The 17,952-nt window shown below is 48.8% G+C and overlaps 1 protein-coding gene across 1 annotated transcript in view; it reads right to left on the minus strand.

The window, feature by feature from the left end:
- Positions 1 to 3,923: 3,923 nt before the first annotated feature.
- Positions 3,924 to 17,952, minus strand: part of znf609a (zinc finger protein 609a) — a 109,302-nt gene continuing 95,273 nt past the window's right edge. The window contains exons 4-9 of the mRNA XM_061222039.1: positions 14,051 to 14,138; positions 10,433 to 12,773; positions 9,571 to 9,973; positions 8,912 to 9,247; positions 8,533 to 8,611; positions 3,924 to 8,103 (exon numbers count right to left, since the gene is read on the minus strand). Of these exons, the coding sequence (XP_061078023.1) occupies positions 8,538 to 8,611; positions 8,912 to 9,247; positions 9,571 to 9,973; positions 10,433 to 12,773; positions 14,051 to 14,138 (3,242 nt within the window). The 3' untranslated portion in view covers positions 3,924 to 8,103; positions 8,533 to 8,537. The remainder of the gene's footprint in view (positions 8,104 to 8,532; positions 8,612 to 8,911; positions 9,248 to 9,570; positions 9,974 to 10,432; positions 12,774 to 14,050; positions 14,139 to 17,952) is intronic.

Below are 17,952 nucleotides of genomic sequence, written 5' to 3' on the forward strand. Positions count from 1 at the left end.
TTCCCCACAGCTATGTTTGTGCATTCCTGTGATTTATATGTCTCTGTACGTGTCTCTCCATATATACCCTCGCCTGGAACTCCAAACTGAAAAATAAAGCTGGTCTTGGTTATTAAAGGAATGTACACTCACTGAGCACTTTATTAGGAACACATGAGCATGCTGACCATGCAATTATTGTATCAGCCAATTGTGTGGCAGCAGTGCAAATGTAAAATCATGCAGAACCGGGTGGTGATTGACCATGGAATGATTGTTGGTGCCAGACAGGGTGGTTTAAGTACCTCAGAAACTGCTGACCTGCTAGAGTTTCTAGAGAATTGTGCGGAGAGAAACCCCCCCCCCCCCCACATTCAATAAGCAGCAGTTTAGCAGGCAAAAAAGCCTTGTGAATGAGCTCTGAACACACAGCATGTCAACTCTCTAAGTGGATAGACTACAGCAGCAGAAGACTAATAAGTCTAAAAAAATAAATACCTAATAAAGTGCTCCCTGAGTGTATATGCACTTTGCAGATTATACAGTGTTTTTGGTTTGAAGTTAAACAGATCCCGGATTTCATTTCATACACAAACATATTCCCCTGTTTATGCATATTCGGTAATAAAATAATGACAATTAGCAGATATACTATTGCAAATAGTTTATTAATAGGCTTTGTCATGTTTTTGGCAATGGCAATATGACGGATGCTGTGAAAAGTTATAAATAATCCTGAATAATAATTCAAGATTACATTCTGCTAATATTTTGGTTAGCAACTCCCAAGGGGCTCCGAAATGTAAAATATGGGGGTCTGTGATGCCAAACTGCACAGAAAAGTGCTGTTTGTGTATCAGCCAAAACCCTTAAAAGGACAATTTCTCAGGCTGTCAACACTGTGATTTTGAGACCTCTAGTGGCAGGAAGAAGTACTTCCTGCAGTCAGTTCAAATGCTGTCTGTAAACTGCTCATGCCCTGTAGCATCTGTCTTTTGACATCAAAGTGTGGAGAAGCAGCTGTGTGTGTGTGTGTGTGTGTGTGTGTGTGTGTGTGTGTGTTCTGTGTCACTGAAGACGGACTCAGCGTCTGGCTGCAGGCTGCCAGTAAAAGCACCTTACCCCTCTCCTGCTCACACAAAGATGAAAGGAAAGCTCTCTGCTCCAGACGTGAGGTAAAGCAGTCATACATCACCTGACACGTGAAATCAAGAGCCCCTTTACTCTCACATGCCATCCAGTGTTCTGAGAGCAGTGTCACACCACTTTTTAAAGGAGTAGTTCCGCCTTGATGCAGTTTGATGGACAGACAAAAGCAACACAGGGGAGGGTGTTGTTTGGCAAGTCTCTAGGCACCGTTTTCACAAACAACTCGCAGAGAAATATGCCGTACGCATGGCTCCCGGAATAGCATGGACCTATTAAACTGATCATTCTTTCTCCAAAACAGCCATTAACATTTTATTAAATAGCTTTTTAATCTTAATTTTGGCACTACTTTGCAAAAATCCCTTTCTGATGAATGTTATAGTTTTGGCAGGCACCGTATACAGGGCAGCAAAACAATACGATAATGCAAGAACAGAGATCACAAATCGCATATGAGTAGTAACCATTTCCAGAGCCTGAGAAATCCATAAAAACTCCATCTTGAACGCATCATACGCACATCACGGTTCACAGATTAAAATAAAGTTTAGCCGTTTATTTTACAAAATGAATACACAGAAGAAGAAAAATCTAGAGGCGGTTTTTACATGTGGGTTTCGAGAACGTGGCTTGCAAGAATGCGACCATTTAGTATGCAGGGTCAGGTTGAAAGAGGTCTGCAGCACCACAGGAAGCAAAACATGCCTCTACCTAAATAACACAAACAGTGCTGTAAATTCTCAGAGCAGACGCTGAGAACAACTATACTAGTGTGCTATGAGCTAGGTGACCTATTAAAAACAGGCTTAAATTCAGTACAATTATGAAGCGTTGGGCAGATCGTGGTGACTCTGCAGTTTTCAGCGGTATACACTGCAGTCAGTGTGCGTGCTGCTCAGCACTGTACTGCTCCACCTCGTTTGGACGCCAGCAGAGAACGTTAATCACTTTTACAATGAAACTCTTCACTGCCGTTTGGCCCAAAAAAGTGATTTTGGATCACAGCCTAGCACAGCACAGCCTGCTTACCTGACTGAATGCAATGTTCCTGGAGCGCTCTCTCATGCATTCATTAATAACAACAAAAGCACGATTCACCTTACTGGGCTGAATTTAGGTGTAATGGAAGACATGCATACTGCTGAAGTTCAGATGTCATGCCAGGTCACTATGTATCCAAGCACCAAATAATAGGCCACATTCAACTAAAGCTATTAAAGTCAGAAACCGATGCCATTAATTTAGGTGAAAAAAAAATTGCTTGAACAGTAGGGGTCGTATAAAGTCTTACGGTTGGGATTAGTTCCCCGTTGACCACTAACGACTCCAGGCCATTGGATGCACAATACAGTACAGAGCCTCTGAGGGTATCGGATGACACTTCTCAACAGGGCTTGATCACTTGTCTATTGAAACCAAGTTAATTCTAACATTTATAACCCTTGTTGAACTCCAATAACGGTTGACTCAGTCACAGTCCTGAGTTTAGCAAATATTGTCAGCAGAGGGAGCCAAATACCACAGAATAAGGACACAGGAGGAGCACATGTTAGTGACGCCTCCTTCCACAAGGGATCACATTTACTGGCTTTCAACCCCTCTTAAAAATGAAATGCATGAGAATATGAAAAACTCCTCACAGTAAATGAAAGATTGAAATACTGAAATGTAATGTTCTGAGCAGTGACTCTCAGGCATACAGGCAGGATGCGTGCAGGATGGTGTGAATATCAAAAAAAATAAAAATAAATACAAACTCGTAAACATAAAATGGTTGAGATGGTCTTTATAATAGGCTACAGTCTGGATGAGATTTTGAACTTTGCCTACAGTGGGCATGCTGCCTGCAGTTGGCTGACTGTCTGAGCTGTAAAATGGAGTTGGAGGGAAGATAATTCCACCAATCACTGAGTCATTGGCAGCCACGGACCAATGAAAAGTGACCTGACTGAGGGTGGGATGAGAGGCCATGGCTTGGCAGTGCCGAGGTTGAGTCACACTGGCATTGCTACGTTTGATGAGGGCCTTTGTCCCCCACCCCCAGCAAAGAGCCTCATTAGCATTTTAATAACATTTCAGTCACCTTTAGGGAGAGATGAATGATTTTCAAGGACCATTATCAAAATCCTATGAAACTGATACATTGAAGATGGAACCATTTTGCACAGTGTACAAGTCAGTGAGCTAGCCAATTCAATGTCAATACCAGCACTGGCACAACTTCACTTTATTGTGAATTATACATCAACAGAGGGACTTGCCAAGAGAGATGGACGAATCTTTTTTTCAACCTGCTTTTAAGAAATGTTATACGGTCCATGACAATCGAGGATGAAGTATGTCCAAGGATGTGGAAGAACCGTAGGACCCCAGGAGAAGGCCAGAGAAGGCCTGCTTGCGTCCAGGCCAGCAGGGGGGTTTCAGACATGGAGGGGGGAAGGATTATTGGAAAAGGAATATACTGTATTGTGCGGCTAACACAGCTTAGAAGAGACAACTACATGAGCAAACATTAACTTGTACATTATCGTAGGCACTGTGTGTGTTAAGAGGCAGTACGCCAGAGAATAAATGGCACAGCATGGCTTGGCAAGTTTACGGCATAAATTAAGCTCACTATATTCCAGTAATAACAGCAGCATTGATGACCTAATAACAAAAGGACTTCCAACCCATTAATATCAGATATTACAACATTGATCTAAAAAGAGAAAGGCACTTATGAAGTGAGCTAATCCATTTTACAGAGCCCTTATTACTCACGCTGAAGAAAGAGAGACACTGAATGACAGATGTGATTGTCTCATAAAAAGATTTATTTTTTTGCCTAAATGTACAAAGGCAAGTTACAGTATTGTATAAAAAAAGAAAACGTGGTAATGTACACTTTACATAAGAGAAAACTCCAGGAGGGAGAGGGGTTGAGACAAGGGGAGGGGGAGGGAGGGGGAGCAGGGTAAGTTGTGGGGAATGAATTCAAACACAGCGATTAAAAAAAAGCTGTAAACATCTTCCTTTCAAGTACCGATGACTGATACCAAGTCACGCCCCCCTAGCTGTGATTGACAGGAGAGGGGATACGGGGGCGGGGCTGAGGACGAGGGTGACGGGCAGGGAGTGGGCGGGGCACAGGAGGAAACCCACAAGAACAGAACGCATTCTCTCTCCCCCACAGGATCACAAAAGGACGTCTATCGAGCACCATTTGAGACAAGACTTTAGCAACGGCTGTGTTGTGATAAAAAAAAAAAAAAAAATCCAACTGTTGTCTCCTACGATGGGTAACAAAAAAAATAATAATAAAAAAAACCTCCACAATAAATTACAAAGAATCAAGCGCTTTTTCTTCAGTCTGAACCAAATCAACAGGCAGCGAGTGTTTGCTTATGCAGCTTTCAAAAAGAAGGCCAAATTACTCATTTTATTAGTTGGTTCTCACCCCCCCTTCTGTCCCATAAAGATCACTTGTTTTAAAATCTACAGGCTCCACCCACTTCCACTAAATCTCCTGCCAGAATAACACTAAACAGTTTAGGTCAGTATGTATGGACATGCATGTGACATGCTGCAGACAGTGTAATGGCTGTTGTCCGTTCAAAAACATTGGCTTTCAACGCAAGAACTGTACAGAATTCTCCATTGCCTACTCTGGTATTCAGTTGAGGACAGTCAAATGATTTGCTATAGTCATTGCTATACGTAAAAACAACCAAGAAGCCAAGAACCGAAACAATGCCGAACAAATTTTAAGAACGAACGTTTAAAACTAACGCTGCTTGGCTTGAAGCGTATTGGCAGGGAAATCCAACAATCTTTCGGATGGAAAAACGCGTAAAGAGAAGAGCAGTGACTGTGGTATCCCCAGAGCACTTCCAGTAAGGTAGTACTTCCACTGGTACACTGGCTGCAAACTCAGCCTCCGTCTGACAATCTCTCGCTGCGATGGAATTAAGGAAAAGGACCACAGGCAGAGGCTAAAAACAAATCCCAAGACACCATTTAATACCTCTGATTTTGAGACAAGAATTCTCTCCAGAATCTAGCTCCACTTCCTGTTAAAACATGAGGCACTTCCTGTACGGGGGGGGACAATGGTGTGGAGTATGACTGCAGTTCAATCGGTAGACCAGCCCAGCATCAACACAACTTCACAGTAAGCCATGTTCTGCCATTACGGTTCTCTTTATGCACATTAAACTGCACTAGCCCCCCTTATGTTCAGACATTTATATAAGCTCACAATACCGATATAATTTACTAGCCCATTTTCATATTCCACTCTGTCTCATTAATAAACAACAAAGATTCTTGGAAGGCGTAAATCACATTTACCATTTCTAACAAAATTTCTGGCATTGAAAATGTAAAATTTAAAACCATTTGATTGTGGAAAAAGTCTTTGCGAAGCAGCAGGGAACTAAAACTATGTTTCGCTCTGGAAATATTCATCATCTGCTCTCAACCCCTGGCTGAACAGAGAGGTATGGACCATCCCCTGACATTTTGAAATTCAGTACTACCATGTACCCCACAATACCACACAGCCCTGTAGAATCAATCATCGTAAGGGAAAAAGAAGTTCGACACTGGTGACTAAGCCCAAAGAAAATGCAACAAAAAAGAAAAAGAAAAAGAAAGATCCTCATATGTACTTGTTTTTCAGAGGAGTACACGGAGGTTGAAATAGTATCGCAGGAGAGGGCAAGGTTAGAGGGACAAACTTCGAAAGAAAGAAAAAATAAAAATAAAAATCACAACACTTCAAATATAAAGCCGTTACACCAGCTACAGTTTTCATATTATATCAACAATGGTAGAAAAAAAGAGAAAAGGCTAAACAGACGAAAAAGTAGGAAATTTCTAATAGCATCCAACAGCCTTTTAAAATAATTCCTCTGTACCATATATACAGAAACCACATATTGAGTGCGTGTGGGAGAGGGAGAGAAAAACTAGGGAGAAAGGTGAACATAGCAAACCTGTGGGGCTTACTCTGTTTGAAAGAACATTGTGTAGGGTTAATGCTTTTTTAGTGCTATATTACACCATGCGGAAGAACACAACAGAGAGAAGGGGCTTCTGGTAAGGAGGGAAAACAAAACGGACAGCAGAGATGTGACTTCGTTCACAAAGCGCTCATTCACTGACGACACGGGAAAAATATCCTGACAGCTATCCACAGCACTCCGTGTTGAAGTGTCCTTGAATAAATAGTTAAGTACAATGCAAATGCGCTGTGATGTTGTTCAAACAAAAACAGTCACGTGCGCTCTCGAAGAATCACTTTCGCAGTCCTCTGCTGGGGCGTTGAGTTTTTTTGGGGGGGGGAGCAGCAGCAGGGCGGGACCGGAGGAGGGGTCCTTGTTCCGCCCGGTGTCCTCGGGCAGGAGAGGGGATACCTGCCACCGTCTTCGCTGTCGCAAGTCTGGTCGGAGGCGGGCGCCCGGCAGCCAAGCGGGCATTTCCTGTGGACACTTCCTGTGGTGGGCGGCTGGGCGCATAGTTCAGCATGTCCAGACCAGTCCCCCCTTCCAGCACGCGGGCCTGGCACATACATACGCACGCAGGCGCAAAGACGGGCCCCAAAACAGCAACCACAACAATGAGCGCGGGTTTAAGCGGGGGGGGTCAACCCGGCTGGCACTGAGCAGCTAGGCTGCGCTGTCTCCACATCGGTCCCTGAAGGGGGGTTCCTCAGGCCCTGGTGAGGACAGAGCCATTCTGGACCAGCACCAGTGTCACATCAGTCTGTGATCGCCCGCTCGGTCCAGCGACTCCAAGTCCGGCTCTCTCTGTTGTGCGTCCACTACATGCCGTAAACCCTGTTCCTCAGGGTCGCGGTGGGGTCACGGCGGCCTGCTTTAGCCTTCGTCATTTCCTTCACAAATAGAAAGGTACCTCCAGGCGCGCCCCTGTCCCCTCGTGTAACGGCTGACCTCCAGTACACAGTGTGGTCTATAATGGAGGCATTGACGTTGCCTGTAAACTGTTTTACCCTTCCGGAAGAAACCGCCAGACTGAAGTAGCCAGCACAGTGCGGTCCGTCGAGTGTCCGACACAAACAGCGCGTTTCCGTTTTGTCGTCGGGCAAAAAAGGTGGGGCCAACCAGATGGGCCAATTTTGTCAGCCATAACTTTAAAAACAACAATGACAACGACATTGAAAAAGAAAGGAGAGAAAAATGTCAAGAAAACTCAAAAAGTCTGAAGTACAGGGACTGCCATGCAGAGACAAAGTGGTAAAAATGTCTCGGACAAAAAAAACGAAACATGGACAATGTATTATCCTCTGAAATCAAGTAGGTGGATACCTTTTATTCCAAAACAAAAATTCTAATAAAAACAACTTGAAGCGATGTTTATTCCTCCGAAGGAGAGAACGAGAGGTGATTTTGTCAGGTCAGTGTGTGGAGACAAGCAGCTTCAGTTTGCATAGAGAGCCACTGTGGCAGGCCAGACAGGGCAGCAAACGGGCTGCTCGCCCCTACCCCCTCTCTCTGTTTGTATCCGACAGGCAAACCAAGCAGAGAACTCATAGTGACGTTCTGAAGTTCCGCAGGGATACCCACATGTTCCCTTGTCCAGCTGCAAATGAAAGACCAGGTCAGCCAATGGAATCGTTTTGTTGTAGTGATCCAAAGTTCTGGTTCTGTGTGACCCATGCCTTTCCCCGGGTCCCTGAAAGCAGCTCGTTCGCCTGTGTGTCTCGTCAACAGTGCAAGAAGGTACAGTGGCTCTCTGGGTGTCGGCAGAAGACGGCGATGTTGTACCAGCTCTTGGGTCCGTAGTTGGGGGCGGGGGGGGGTAGAGGGTTTACAGACGCTAAGGGAAGAAGAATCTGCCAAACATCCAGGCAGAAAAACTAAAACATACAGAAACACCATTTAACTGATGTCTAAAAGAGCTCCACACGCTGCCTCATGTGATCCAGTCACATGACTCCTTGCGAGATTGAGGTGAGCCAATCAGGTCTCCCTATAAAAAAAGACAAAGAAAATGGGTAAATTTCTTGTTCAATTGCAAAGTTCAATTTGCTGCACAAAAGATCAGTAAGTACGCTATTACAAAACAAATATTAGTCATCAAATTTTACACATGAGAGGAGCTAATAATGTATGCTAATTGATGCAGATGAATAGTGCTTTGCAAAACAGTTCTGTAGAATTGCTGGAGGTCTGCAGTGTGCATTTTATATGAGTGAAGCAGCTCCCAGCATAGGGCCACCGCAAATCCAGACAAGCGCTCTGGTGCTGTCCATAAAACACCTTCCTCTGACTACTGTCACACAGCTCACACAACTGCATCTTAATGTCTTTCTGTGTGAAGTCTGCCGCTCAGCCTTTGGTACTTGTCAAACAATCTGTGCCAGTAAACTGCTCCGTGCTCCGAAAATGGGGGCCTTACCGTTCTCACCTCCTCGCGGGGGGGTACAGGGAGGGGGCTGAGGCTTGCTGACTGGCAACGATGGCTGAGGATGAGAGACCTGCGGGAGGGAGGGAGAAGTCATTGAGGCTCAGTGGATAGTTGGGTTTCTGACCCACAGGTCGCAAGTTCAATTCCCATTAAAGCTTTACAAAGAGAAAAAGGCAAACGTGTATCATCCTGGATAAAGGTTTGGAAACAAGCAAACGTTAGATTTCAAATAAAGACTTCATGTCAATATTTATTTCCAGTAATTTAACACACTAAAATGATCCACATGATGAGTACACATGTTAATGTGGAAGGCGTCTCGTTAACATGTGTGGATGCTGGGGGAATGTGGCCCTTGGGAGGGACGTACCTGTGGCATAGGTCAGGTCGTACTGCCCTGAGAGCAAGGGGTAGCCCAGGTGGTGGTGGGAGGGCATGATGCGCTGGGAGGGGGAGGAGCGGGGCCGGTCCATGTCCCTCTCGCGTTCCCCGCCGCCCCGCTCCCTCTCGTGGGACGCCTTCTCGCTGACGGTGGGGGACTTGCTCTTGTATTGGCTGGCGTGCTGGTGCAGGATGTCCAGGGCCTTGGACTCGGACGTGGATTTGCTGCTGACGGTGGGGCTGGCGCGGGACTTCTCCCCCTCCTCGGGCCCACCCATCTTACTGCCGTACGGCGAGAATGAGTAGCCCGTGGACAGGTAGGAACCTGGAGATGCACGGGAGCAACGTTAGGCAAATGGCGGCTATTTCCTGTGTCGTTAATATTCGCTTCAAGCATAGTGGGAAGCACCAAAACCCCTAAATCACAAGCTAAGCCAGAAAACCACACCTACATATTAATGTTCTGTCAAAACATAAAACAGGCATGATAAAAAGGAGAGAAAGAAACATCACCCAAACTATATTAAAAGTATCCATACTCATAGTACTTGGGATTCTTTGGTGAGTACTGAGTAAAAACATGTTCTACTGGAGTAATGGTGAGCGATTCTGTGGAGGTGTTGGCTAGGCATGTCCTCGGTCTCTTACCTGGGTAGTTCTGCATCATGACAGAAGGCATCCCCCGGTATCCCGGGTGGTTGGGGTCATAGCCTTGACCGTAAGGGTAGCCGTGCATGTAGGGCATGTAGGACTGGTGCTGTGCCAGGGGGGAAGTGAACTGCATGTGGGCGGCCGGCCGGGGGTCCTTGCCCATCCCTCGGTGGTCCTCCGAGGAGGCCGCCGATGTCCGCGGGTCGGCGGTCTCCTTGCCCTCCTCTTTGGGGGCAGGGTCCTTCGGCCGGGACCTCTCCTCTTTGCCCTTCCTGTCCCGGTCCCTCTCTCGCTCCCTCTCACGCTCCTCCTTCCAGCGCTGCTGCTCCTCCTCCTGCTGCTTCTGCGCTTCGGGGTACTTGTTGGGGTACACGTAGGGCCACAGCCTTGCGTCGGGCTCCTGAAAAACACAGGTCGGATTGTGAGCCAATGCACTGTAGCAGTTCACAAGCCTGGAATCAGGCAGCTGCAGTTAAAATACCAGGTAGTGCACCACTCTTGCAACCATGAGCAGACAAATTATTTTCTTCAACACAAAAAGAAACTGCTAAAAAGAACAATGTAAGCCGCTTAACAGTCCCACTCCAGGAGTAAACAAAATAAACGTTCAGTGATGTACTGGAATTCAGTAAACTTCAGGAGATTACCAAACAAAAGCCCTCAGAGAATGAGATTACATTTCACCTTCCTTATTTGAATCACAAATTCCCAAACATCAACTACACAGCTTAAGAGTTGCATTATGACATCTTGGGTACCTACGTGCTAAAGACCATCTACAGGCAATGAAATGAAAAAATAATAAATAAATATTTAAAAAAAAGAAAAAACGATTTGTACAGAGGGCGGAGACACATACCTGTCTGTACCACATGGCCTGCTCCATTCCTGACGGCCTGCCAGATTCCAGGCCGGACTTGGACTCCTCCTTGGCGTGATGCCCACCCTCGCTCAACTTCATCTTCAGCCCCTCGGCCTGCTGGGAGAGGACTTTGGGATCCTCGCCCTTGGGGATGATGACGGACTTGGTGGGCTCTGCGGGAGAGTCCTTGGGCTTGCCGGGGGCCTGGGGCTTGCCCAGGTCGGACAAACTGGGAGCCTTGGAGAGGGTGGGAGGGATGGACGCCTTCTGCTTCCACTCTTCCTTCATAGAGGCCTCCCGCTCCTTCAGGGCCGCGTCCGACTTCTTCTCAGCCGCACGGTGCTGCTCCGCAGCCTGCCTCTGCCGCTCCTCGTACTGCTGCCGGTAGGAGGCGTTGTTGTTCATCAGGTGGTTGTGGTAGGCCTGGTCCGGGTGGTAGCCGTAGGGCGGTACGTAGGCGTACTGGTTGTAGTAGAGGGGCTGCATGTACATGTTGGAGCGCTGCTGGATGACCGAGGGCTGCTGGGGTTGGGTGGGCTGCTGGGTGGGGATGCTCATCTCTGGCTTGCGCTCCTCTTGGGGCTCCACCTTGGCCTTCTCCTCACTTGCCTCCTCCTCCTCCTTCTTCACCTTCACCGGCTGCCCCTCAGGCAGGGGGGCAGCGGAACTGGGCCCACTGGGGCTGGGGTTGGCATAGTTGGGGGAGTAGTAGGTCTCGTAGTTGGCGTAGTACGGGGACTCCTTGCTGGGTGTCTGGGAGGGAAAGAGGGTCTTCTTGGCCCCTTCCCTCATGGCCTGGTCCTCCGCCTTGGCCTTCATGCTCTCCAGCTTGCCTTCCCCATCCTCCCCTGCGTCAGAGATGTCCGAGTATGCCGGACTGTTGGTCTTCACGGAAGAGTTGTCGGCCCCATTCTGGGTGACTACATGGAGAGGCGTGAGGGGCTGCACCATCCCACCGCTGTCTATCCGGCTGGCCACACCGATGGACGGGCTGGGGGCGTTGTCTGTGAAGCTGTAGATCTTGTCCGCTTCGGCCTTCATGCTAGCCAGGCGGCTCTGGTGGGGGTCAGAGGAGCCATTGAGGAGAGCCTCATTCTTGCCCCCAGGGTCTGAGGACTCGGAGTAGGGACTCTTTCCCTCCTCAGGCTTCCCCTTCCCAGGGGGCTTGGGGCTGTCGGCCTCCTTGGCCTCCTTCTTCTTCTTGTCTTTCTTTTTCTTGTCCTTGGAGGCGCTGAGGGCGGGGTTGACGGCTGAGGGGTCTCCCATCACCGTGGGCTTAGGCTGGATGGCTTTGAGCTGGGGACTCTTGGGAATGGCTTGCACCACAGTGGTCATGCCGGGCGATGCGCCCGGGCTGCCGGCGGCAAAGGCGGCTGTCTGCAGGGTGTAGAGCTGCTGGGGTGGTATGGCCGGCGCTATAGGCCGGGCTGACTTCAGGCTCTTCTGCGCCAGCTTGTCCGACTTCCCGCTGGTGCCGGACTTCTTGGTCTTATCCTTGTCCAAGCCTTTCTTCTCGTCCATGCCGTCATTGCTAGCCTCGTCGGTGAGGCAGGGCCCGTCCTCACAGTCCATCGGCCCGCCCCCGGTGTCCACCTCAGCGTCGCAGGCCTTCTTCTTGCCCGACTGCTTGGAGCTGAACTTCCCGGAGGAAGGGGAGGGGCTCTGGGCGTCAAATCCCCGGCCTTTGGGTGTGACGGAGCGCGCCGGGGAGAGGCAGGCCTTCTGGGAGATGGAGGCGCCGTTGCAGCTGCCGGGGTCCGGGTGCAGGGTGGAGTCCTCCCCGTACTCGCTGTCCCCATCCAGGTCCAGCTTGATGTCGTCGTCGTTGTGCGCACGTGCCTGGTGGTACTTCAGCCCGTTGATGTGCTTGTACTTCTTGTTGCAGTTGGGGTGCGGGCAGTCGATGAGGACGGGGGAGGGGCAGTTGCGGTCAAGGGGAGGGGGCAGGGGCTCAGCCTTGATAGCGGGGATGGGGATAATGGGAGGGGGTGCCCCGCTGCTGGAATTGGTGCGCATGCGCTTGCTGCCCTTGGTGTCCTCGGAGCTGGAGTTGGGCTCCATATCAGAGGCCGGCTTGCTCTTGCGCTTGCTGGCGGAGGAAGGGCTGGCTTTCACATCCTCAGTGTTGCTGTTGGGCGGCGTGCGACGCTCTGACGAGTTCTGGCTGCCCCGGCGGCCCTTGCTGTTGGACCCAGCCCGGGTCTTGCTGCTGCTGCTCCCCTTGTTGTCGGAGGAGTTGCTGTTCTCGTTGACGGGGGTGTTGCTGTTCGGCCTCATCCTCTTACCCCGCCCACGGCCATTCCTCATCTCCAAGTCACTGGTGGGGGATTCACAAAATCTGAGGGGGTGGAGAGAAACAAACATTCATTGATTTGCCTAAACCAGCATAGAAAAGACAATAGGCGCTATTTTTACTCCAAATCAAAAAAGGAAACGGAGGGGGGCCGGGGGCTGGGGGGTGGGGGGGGAAATGCCACATCCCACATCATTACAATGGCTCATTTTATGATGTTGCTATAATTATAATGCAATTATCAACTAAGAGAAGGTTAACAACCCGTGACCACACACACTCAGATGAGCGATGGCTCCTCTCAGAATTATTCAAAGCGGGCTCAGGTTGCAGCAGGACTAGTGACAGCCTGAGGGTGCCAGAGGTGCTGCAGGCGTGGAGCCTGTGTCGGCGCATCTGTTATCCCCGTTCTGACAGCCGGCAGGTTCCGAAGGACCTCGAGCCATCACATCACCGGCGGGAAATGAAACAGGCTACCAGGGTACTGATGAGGCACTGCTCGGATGTACTTCTTTAACAGCGACATGGAAGCCGCAGACCCCTGTTAGCGCTGCCCACAACTGCCGTTCCTGGACAACCTCGCTCCCCAGCTGGGCACGGAAAGCTGAAAATGGCAACCCTGACCATGCACTTAACTGAGATGAATATGCACAGATGGCAGAGAGGAGTGCTGCTACTTGCTGTCCACTTGTCCTTTAAATGAGATTGAATTTCAAATCGAGCTGGTGAAACACCCTCTGCTTTTGATCGCTTGAGCTCTGTGTGTATGCCATCTGCGTTTGGAATACGGTGGTTACCTGATGCGGTGTCAGGTATGTATGGAAAATGTTGATCAATTGCACTGCGATGCTGGCAAAACTAAATCCAATTAAAAATAATATCAAATGAACAGTGTGCAAGTATAGGCTATACCATTCACATCTTTCTTGAGAATTACCAAATTTAGACATACATATTTAATAGACAAATTCATTTCAAAGCATAAACATGCCTTATACTTAATGTACTTGGACACTCCAGAGTGCGGAGTGGCTCCATCACACTGAGTACTGACACAAAACTAGGCAATCTCTGAAGGAGGGAGTTTGAGAAACCGGCCTTTGCAATATTGCTCTGAAAAACTAGACTTTGATGCTGCAGTTCAAACGCACCGAGCCGGAGCACAAAGCCGAAACGGTTCCCTTCGGATAAGGAGCATACCTGTGATCTCCTGACTTCTGAAAGCAGGAGAACAGGAGGTGCCGGTGGAGTGGTAGAGAGGGTGGGTGGGTGGTGGTGCATTGGGAGGGGTTCTCACAGGGGCATCCTGTGCGTGCGCTTACCTTGGCGGTGCCCAGTCATGCCTGGTGCAGTCCAGCAGGGTGCCAACATAGGTCTTGTTTCGCCAGGTGACGTTCACCACCAGCATTCCTGTGAGGACACACAGATGTAAAGGTGAGTACAGGGTCTAATGGGCAGGGTCTCTCTGCCACAGAACACACAGTGGCCCTCGCCTGGCCCACACGCGCCCCTCCCGTTTAAACAGCGCTTTGAACACAACCTCCCTGTCGCAGGGGCTGGCTGGCGAGGACGGGGGCTGCTAAGCTGGCGGGTGAGCAGAGAGCCATTTGTATGCAGCAGGAAAGGAATGATTTGACGGTGTCCTCCATCTGACTTTGCAGCAGTCTGCAGCGGCTCCCGGAAAAAAAAGGGTCGCATTTTGGTGTCACGCTGAAAACTACTGAGGCATATAAAAGAGTTCCCAGTACTGGGAGCAGAGGCCTGTCGGATCAGATTAGGCTGGAGGGCCACTGTTCATCGGGCGGTGGGGGAGCGCTTTGATTCAGTGCATGGGGGAGTGAGGGGGGTGAGACAGAGAGAAAGAGGCTGAAGAGGGGGGGGAGGGCAGAGAGAAAAAGGAAAGGGAAGAGGCAGGGGTAAAAAAGAGAAAAAGAGAAGTGGAGAGAAAATGTGAGAAAAGGGAAGGATGAAAAAGCAGTGAAAGGAAAATGAGAAAGAGGAGGAGAAAAGGACAGAGATGAATGAGAGAACAGGACGAGACAGCAGGAAGAGAACTGGAAACCAAAGTTGGAAAGGGTGAAAAGAGGACAGAGAAGATAAGACAGAATTACTGAGCCCCCTCTCCCATCTCTTTTGTCCAATCACTTGCACTCTGCCACTAGGTGGCAGCAGCCATCGCAGTCTCAGTCCTGGAGCATCTGCCCTGGGCACTCAGTGTTCCAGGAACTCCAAAGGGAAGCACTGGCGCTCCATTTATCCTGCGCTTAATTCAGTGGCACGCAGCTGACTGCTGCACAAATCACCCAGCTCAATAGACCCCTTTGTCATCTGAGGATCTGTGACACAAGTCACAAATATGGTCAGTGTGTACACTCGAATTTCACACTGAAGTCTCAGCACCCCTTCAGAATCGGGTCCTTATCCCAGCCTTCTACAGAGAAGACAAGCTAAAGCTTCAGGTTCAGAGTAATTTGCCAGAAGCACACAATGCACCAAACCAACACAGCCTGTCTCTTTAACCAGTAATAGTTCACTTTTATTAATACATAATTCAAAAGTTAAAACAAGATGCTCCCTGATACATTATAAATTGAAGAAAAACATTTCTTGAAATCTCCCGTAGCTCATTAAAAATGAGTGAAGGTGCTCAGATACAGGTGTGCACACATTTTAAAATAACACGAAAGAATATAACAGTGCTGCTTTTGAAGAAGGCAGGGCATAAGCCTCCCTGTTGCCCTGGATTCCTCCCCGGATGGTGACCTCTCTGTGCCAGCACAGCTCTCCAAAGTAACAGGAGTCTGCACTGAAGTAACGTGTCTAATGGCAGAGGAATGCCTGCTGGCAGCTTGCAGACCAATTCACTTTTTATTAGCAGAGGAGAGGCCCACCTTCCCCTCCCCCCTCCCACTGCCCTCCATCTTATTCTCCCTCATGTAAAGCCTATTCACTTTTCAATTTGTTTAGCAGTTATGAGGAAACCAGCTCTGGCATGAGGCCGGTTAGTGGGTGCAAAGGACATGGAGTGGGTTATGTTTGCAGGCAAGTGAACGACCACACACACGGACACACACACACACACACACACACACACACACACACACACACACACACACACACACACACACACACACACACACACACACACACACACACACACACACACACACACACACACACACACACACACACACACACACACACACACACACGAACACACTTATGTGGAACATGGTTCCACAACAATCTCACCAAAATGAAGCGAAAACAAGTGCAGCCCTCCCCACCCCGGGCCCGTCTCTTAAGCCAGACAGTCCAGCACAGTATGGGAGCTGCGGGTCATCAGGTTGAGTCTTGCGACAGATTAGGGAGCCAATTCATTTCTGAGGGGATTATGTGGACGGGCCGGTGGCAGAGACAATGAGGGAAACAAAGTGACTCATTTCCATCTGTCTACCAGGCTGACCGAGGCTTTATCTTCCAGCAGGAGACCAGAGAATTTCTCGGAGAAGAGGGACGGCTCTTACAGGAACTGCAAGCGCTAAGCTACACTAAACTAAGCTAAGCTAAGCTATGCTAAGCTAAGATAAGGAAGGCTCTTTTCTTTATGCAGTGCACATTCTTAGCCTGCAGTCCTGAAGGCACAGAAAAGATTTTTCAACGAACTGCAGACTGACTCAAGGTGTCTGTGGAAACTAATAATAAATCCCTTTGGTGCTCCTGGTTTAGGTGAAAACCTGATCTGACCGCTTGGCCGGCGGAGTAAAAATACACAGCAGCAGCCTGCGGTTAAAGAGCACAAAACTCAATAAACACTTCAGGGTCCTGAAATTCTATAAAGGAACCACTTTCTGGCATTATACCTTATAAAGCTGGTATCTTTTAGCACAATTCTGGTTAGTGACTGAATTTTTTTAAATATTGGGTGGGTGAGGGGGAGGGTGGTGAGGAGACTACATTTAAGATTAAATGTTAGACATGCCAGTTTAATTCTTGGGACACAATGGGCATATAAATGTTTTTTCAAATGATTTGTAGTATTGCAGTTTCCCTCTCTTTGCTGTGAGGGAATCTTGGTGTCTGTTCTGCATACCTCATACCTCACTCCTCACTCCACTGCCAAAAGCAGCAAACATTCAGGGCAGACAAACCCCAACTGCCGTGACAAAGACAGCTCAGACTGCAGCTCAGCCATGTTGAGGCTCTCCGTGAGTATGTGGGGCAGATCTGCAGATACACTGCAAAGATGCGATCTGCAGATACTGTAAGTGCGGGAAGTTGAAGAGGATCTGGGGTTTTCCACGGGTGAAGGGTTTTTGTGTGAGAGAGACACAGAGAGAAAGAGAGGTGGACCTTCACTTGGAGAATGACCAGACTGAGCCACTGAAAAACAAGTCTCTCCCCTTTGAAGTCTGAGGTCAGTGAAGGAGTAGACTGGTGGGATCCCCCCCCCCCTCCTCCTCTCCCTCTTCTGTTAAACTCATTAGAGTTGCCTGCACCCTCCTGACTGAAACTGTCCAATCAACTCTCACAACTCGGAACAGAGGGGTGAGAGAGAGAGACCCCCTCCCCCCAGTGTTTCTCCAGTGAAATGGCTTGTCATTTCCTATCCCCTTCCCTGCCACTGCCCCCAGGAGTAACAAAAGCCACCTCAGCGACGGGGGCTCCAGGTTTCGCTCCGGCTTTTATCAAAGGGCGCCCCGTTGACACCGCGGAGCTGACATGCTGTCAGAGGGGGCGGGGCCTCTTTTCCCTGGGTCAGCGCTTTCGTCTTCCCCATGAAGGGTTTCATTAGAGGGCCACCGTCTTCATAATCAGCTCCCCTGCTGCAGGTCAAGTCCGTAGGCCAAGGTCTCTGGGGATTGACCCCTGACCCCTGCCGCATTGTGATTTAACTAGTCTTATTATTTTTTCCTCTCCACTGACTGGCAGCCAAACAGACAAAGCAGACAAAAGCAATCCATGCAAATGGGAAACAAAGGCACCAACGGCAGTCCTTCAAGCTCCAATTCCTGGCAGAGGTCCTTTTCTTAATTGTTGTCCTTTAAAAGTCACTCTGTTATCTACGTTGTCGGCGGTCGTGAAGCAAGATAAACTTGACGTAATTAATTCTAAAAGCCTTAATCTTGTGTTAATCTGTGTTACAGCGTGGGATGGGGGAAAGAGATTCACTTAACTTGAGTGAGAAACAACACTTCCTCATCCAAGGCTGCACTGTTACAGA

Source organism: Conger conger, chromosome 15, assembly GCF_963514075.1.
Source record: "Conger conger chromosome 15, fConCon1.1, whole genome shotgun sequence".
In the NCBI taxonomy this organism is placed as follows: Eukaryota; Metazoa; Chordata; class Actinopteri; order Anguilliformes; family Congridae; genus Conger; species Conger conger.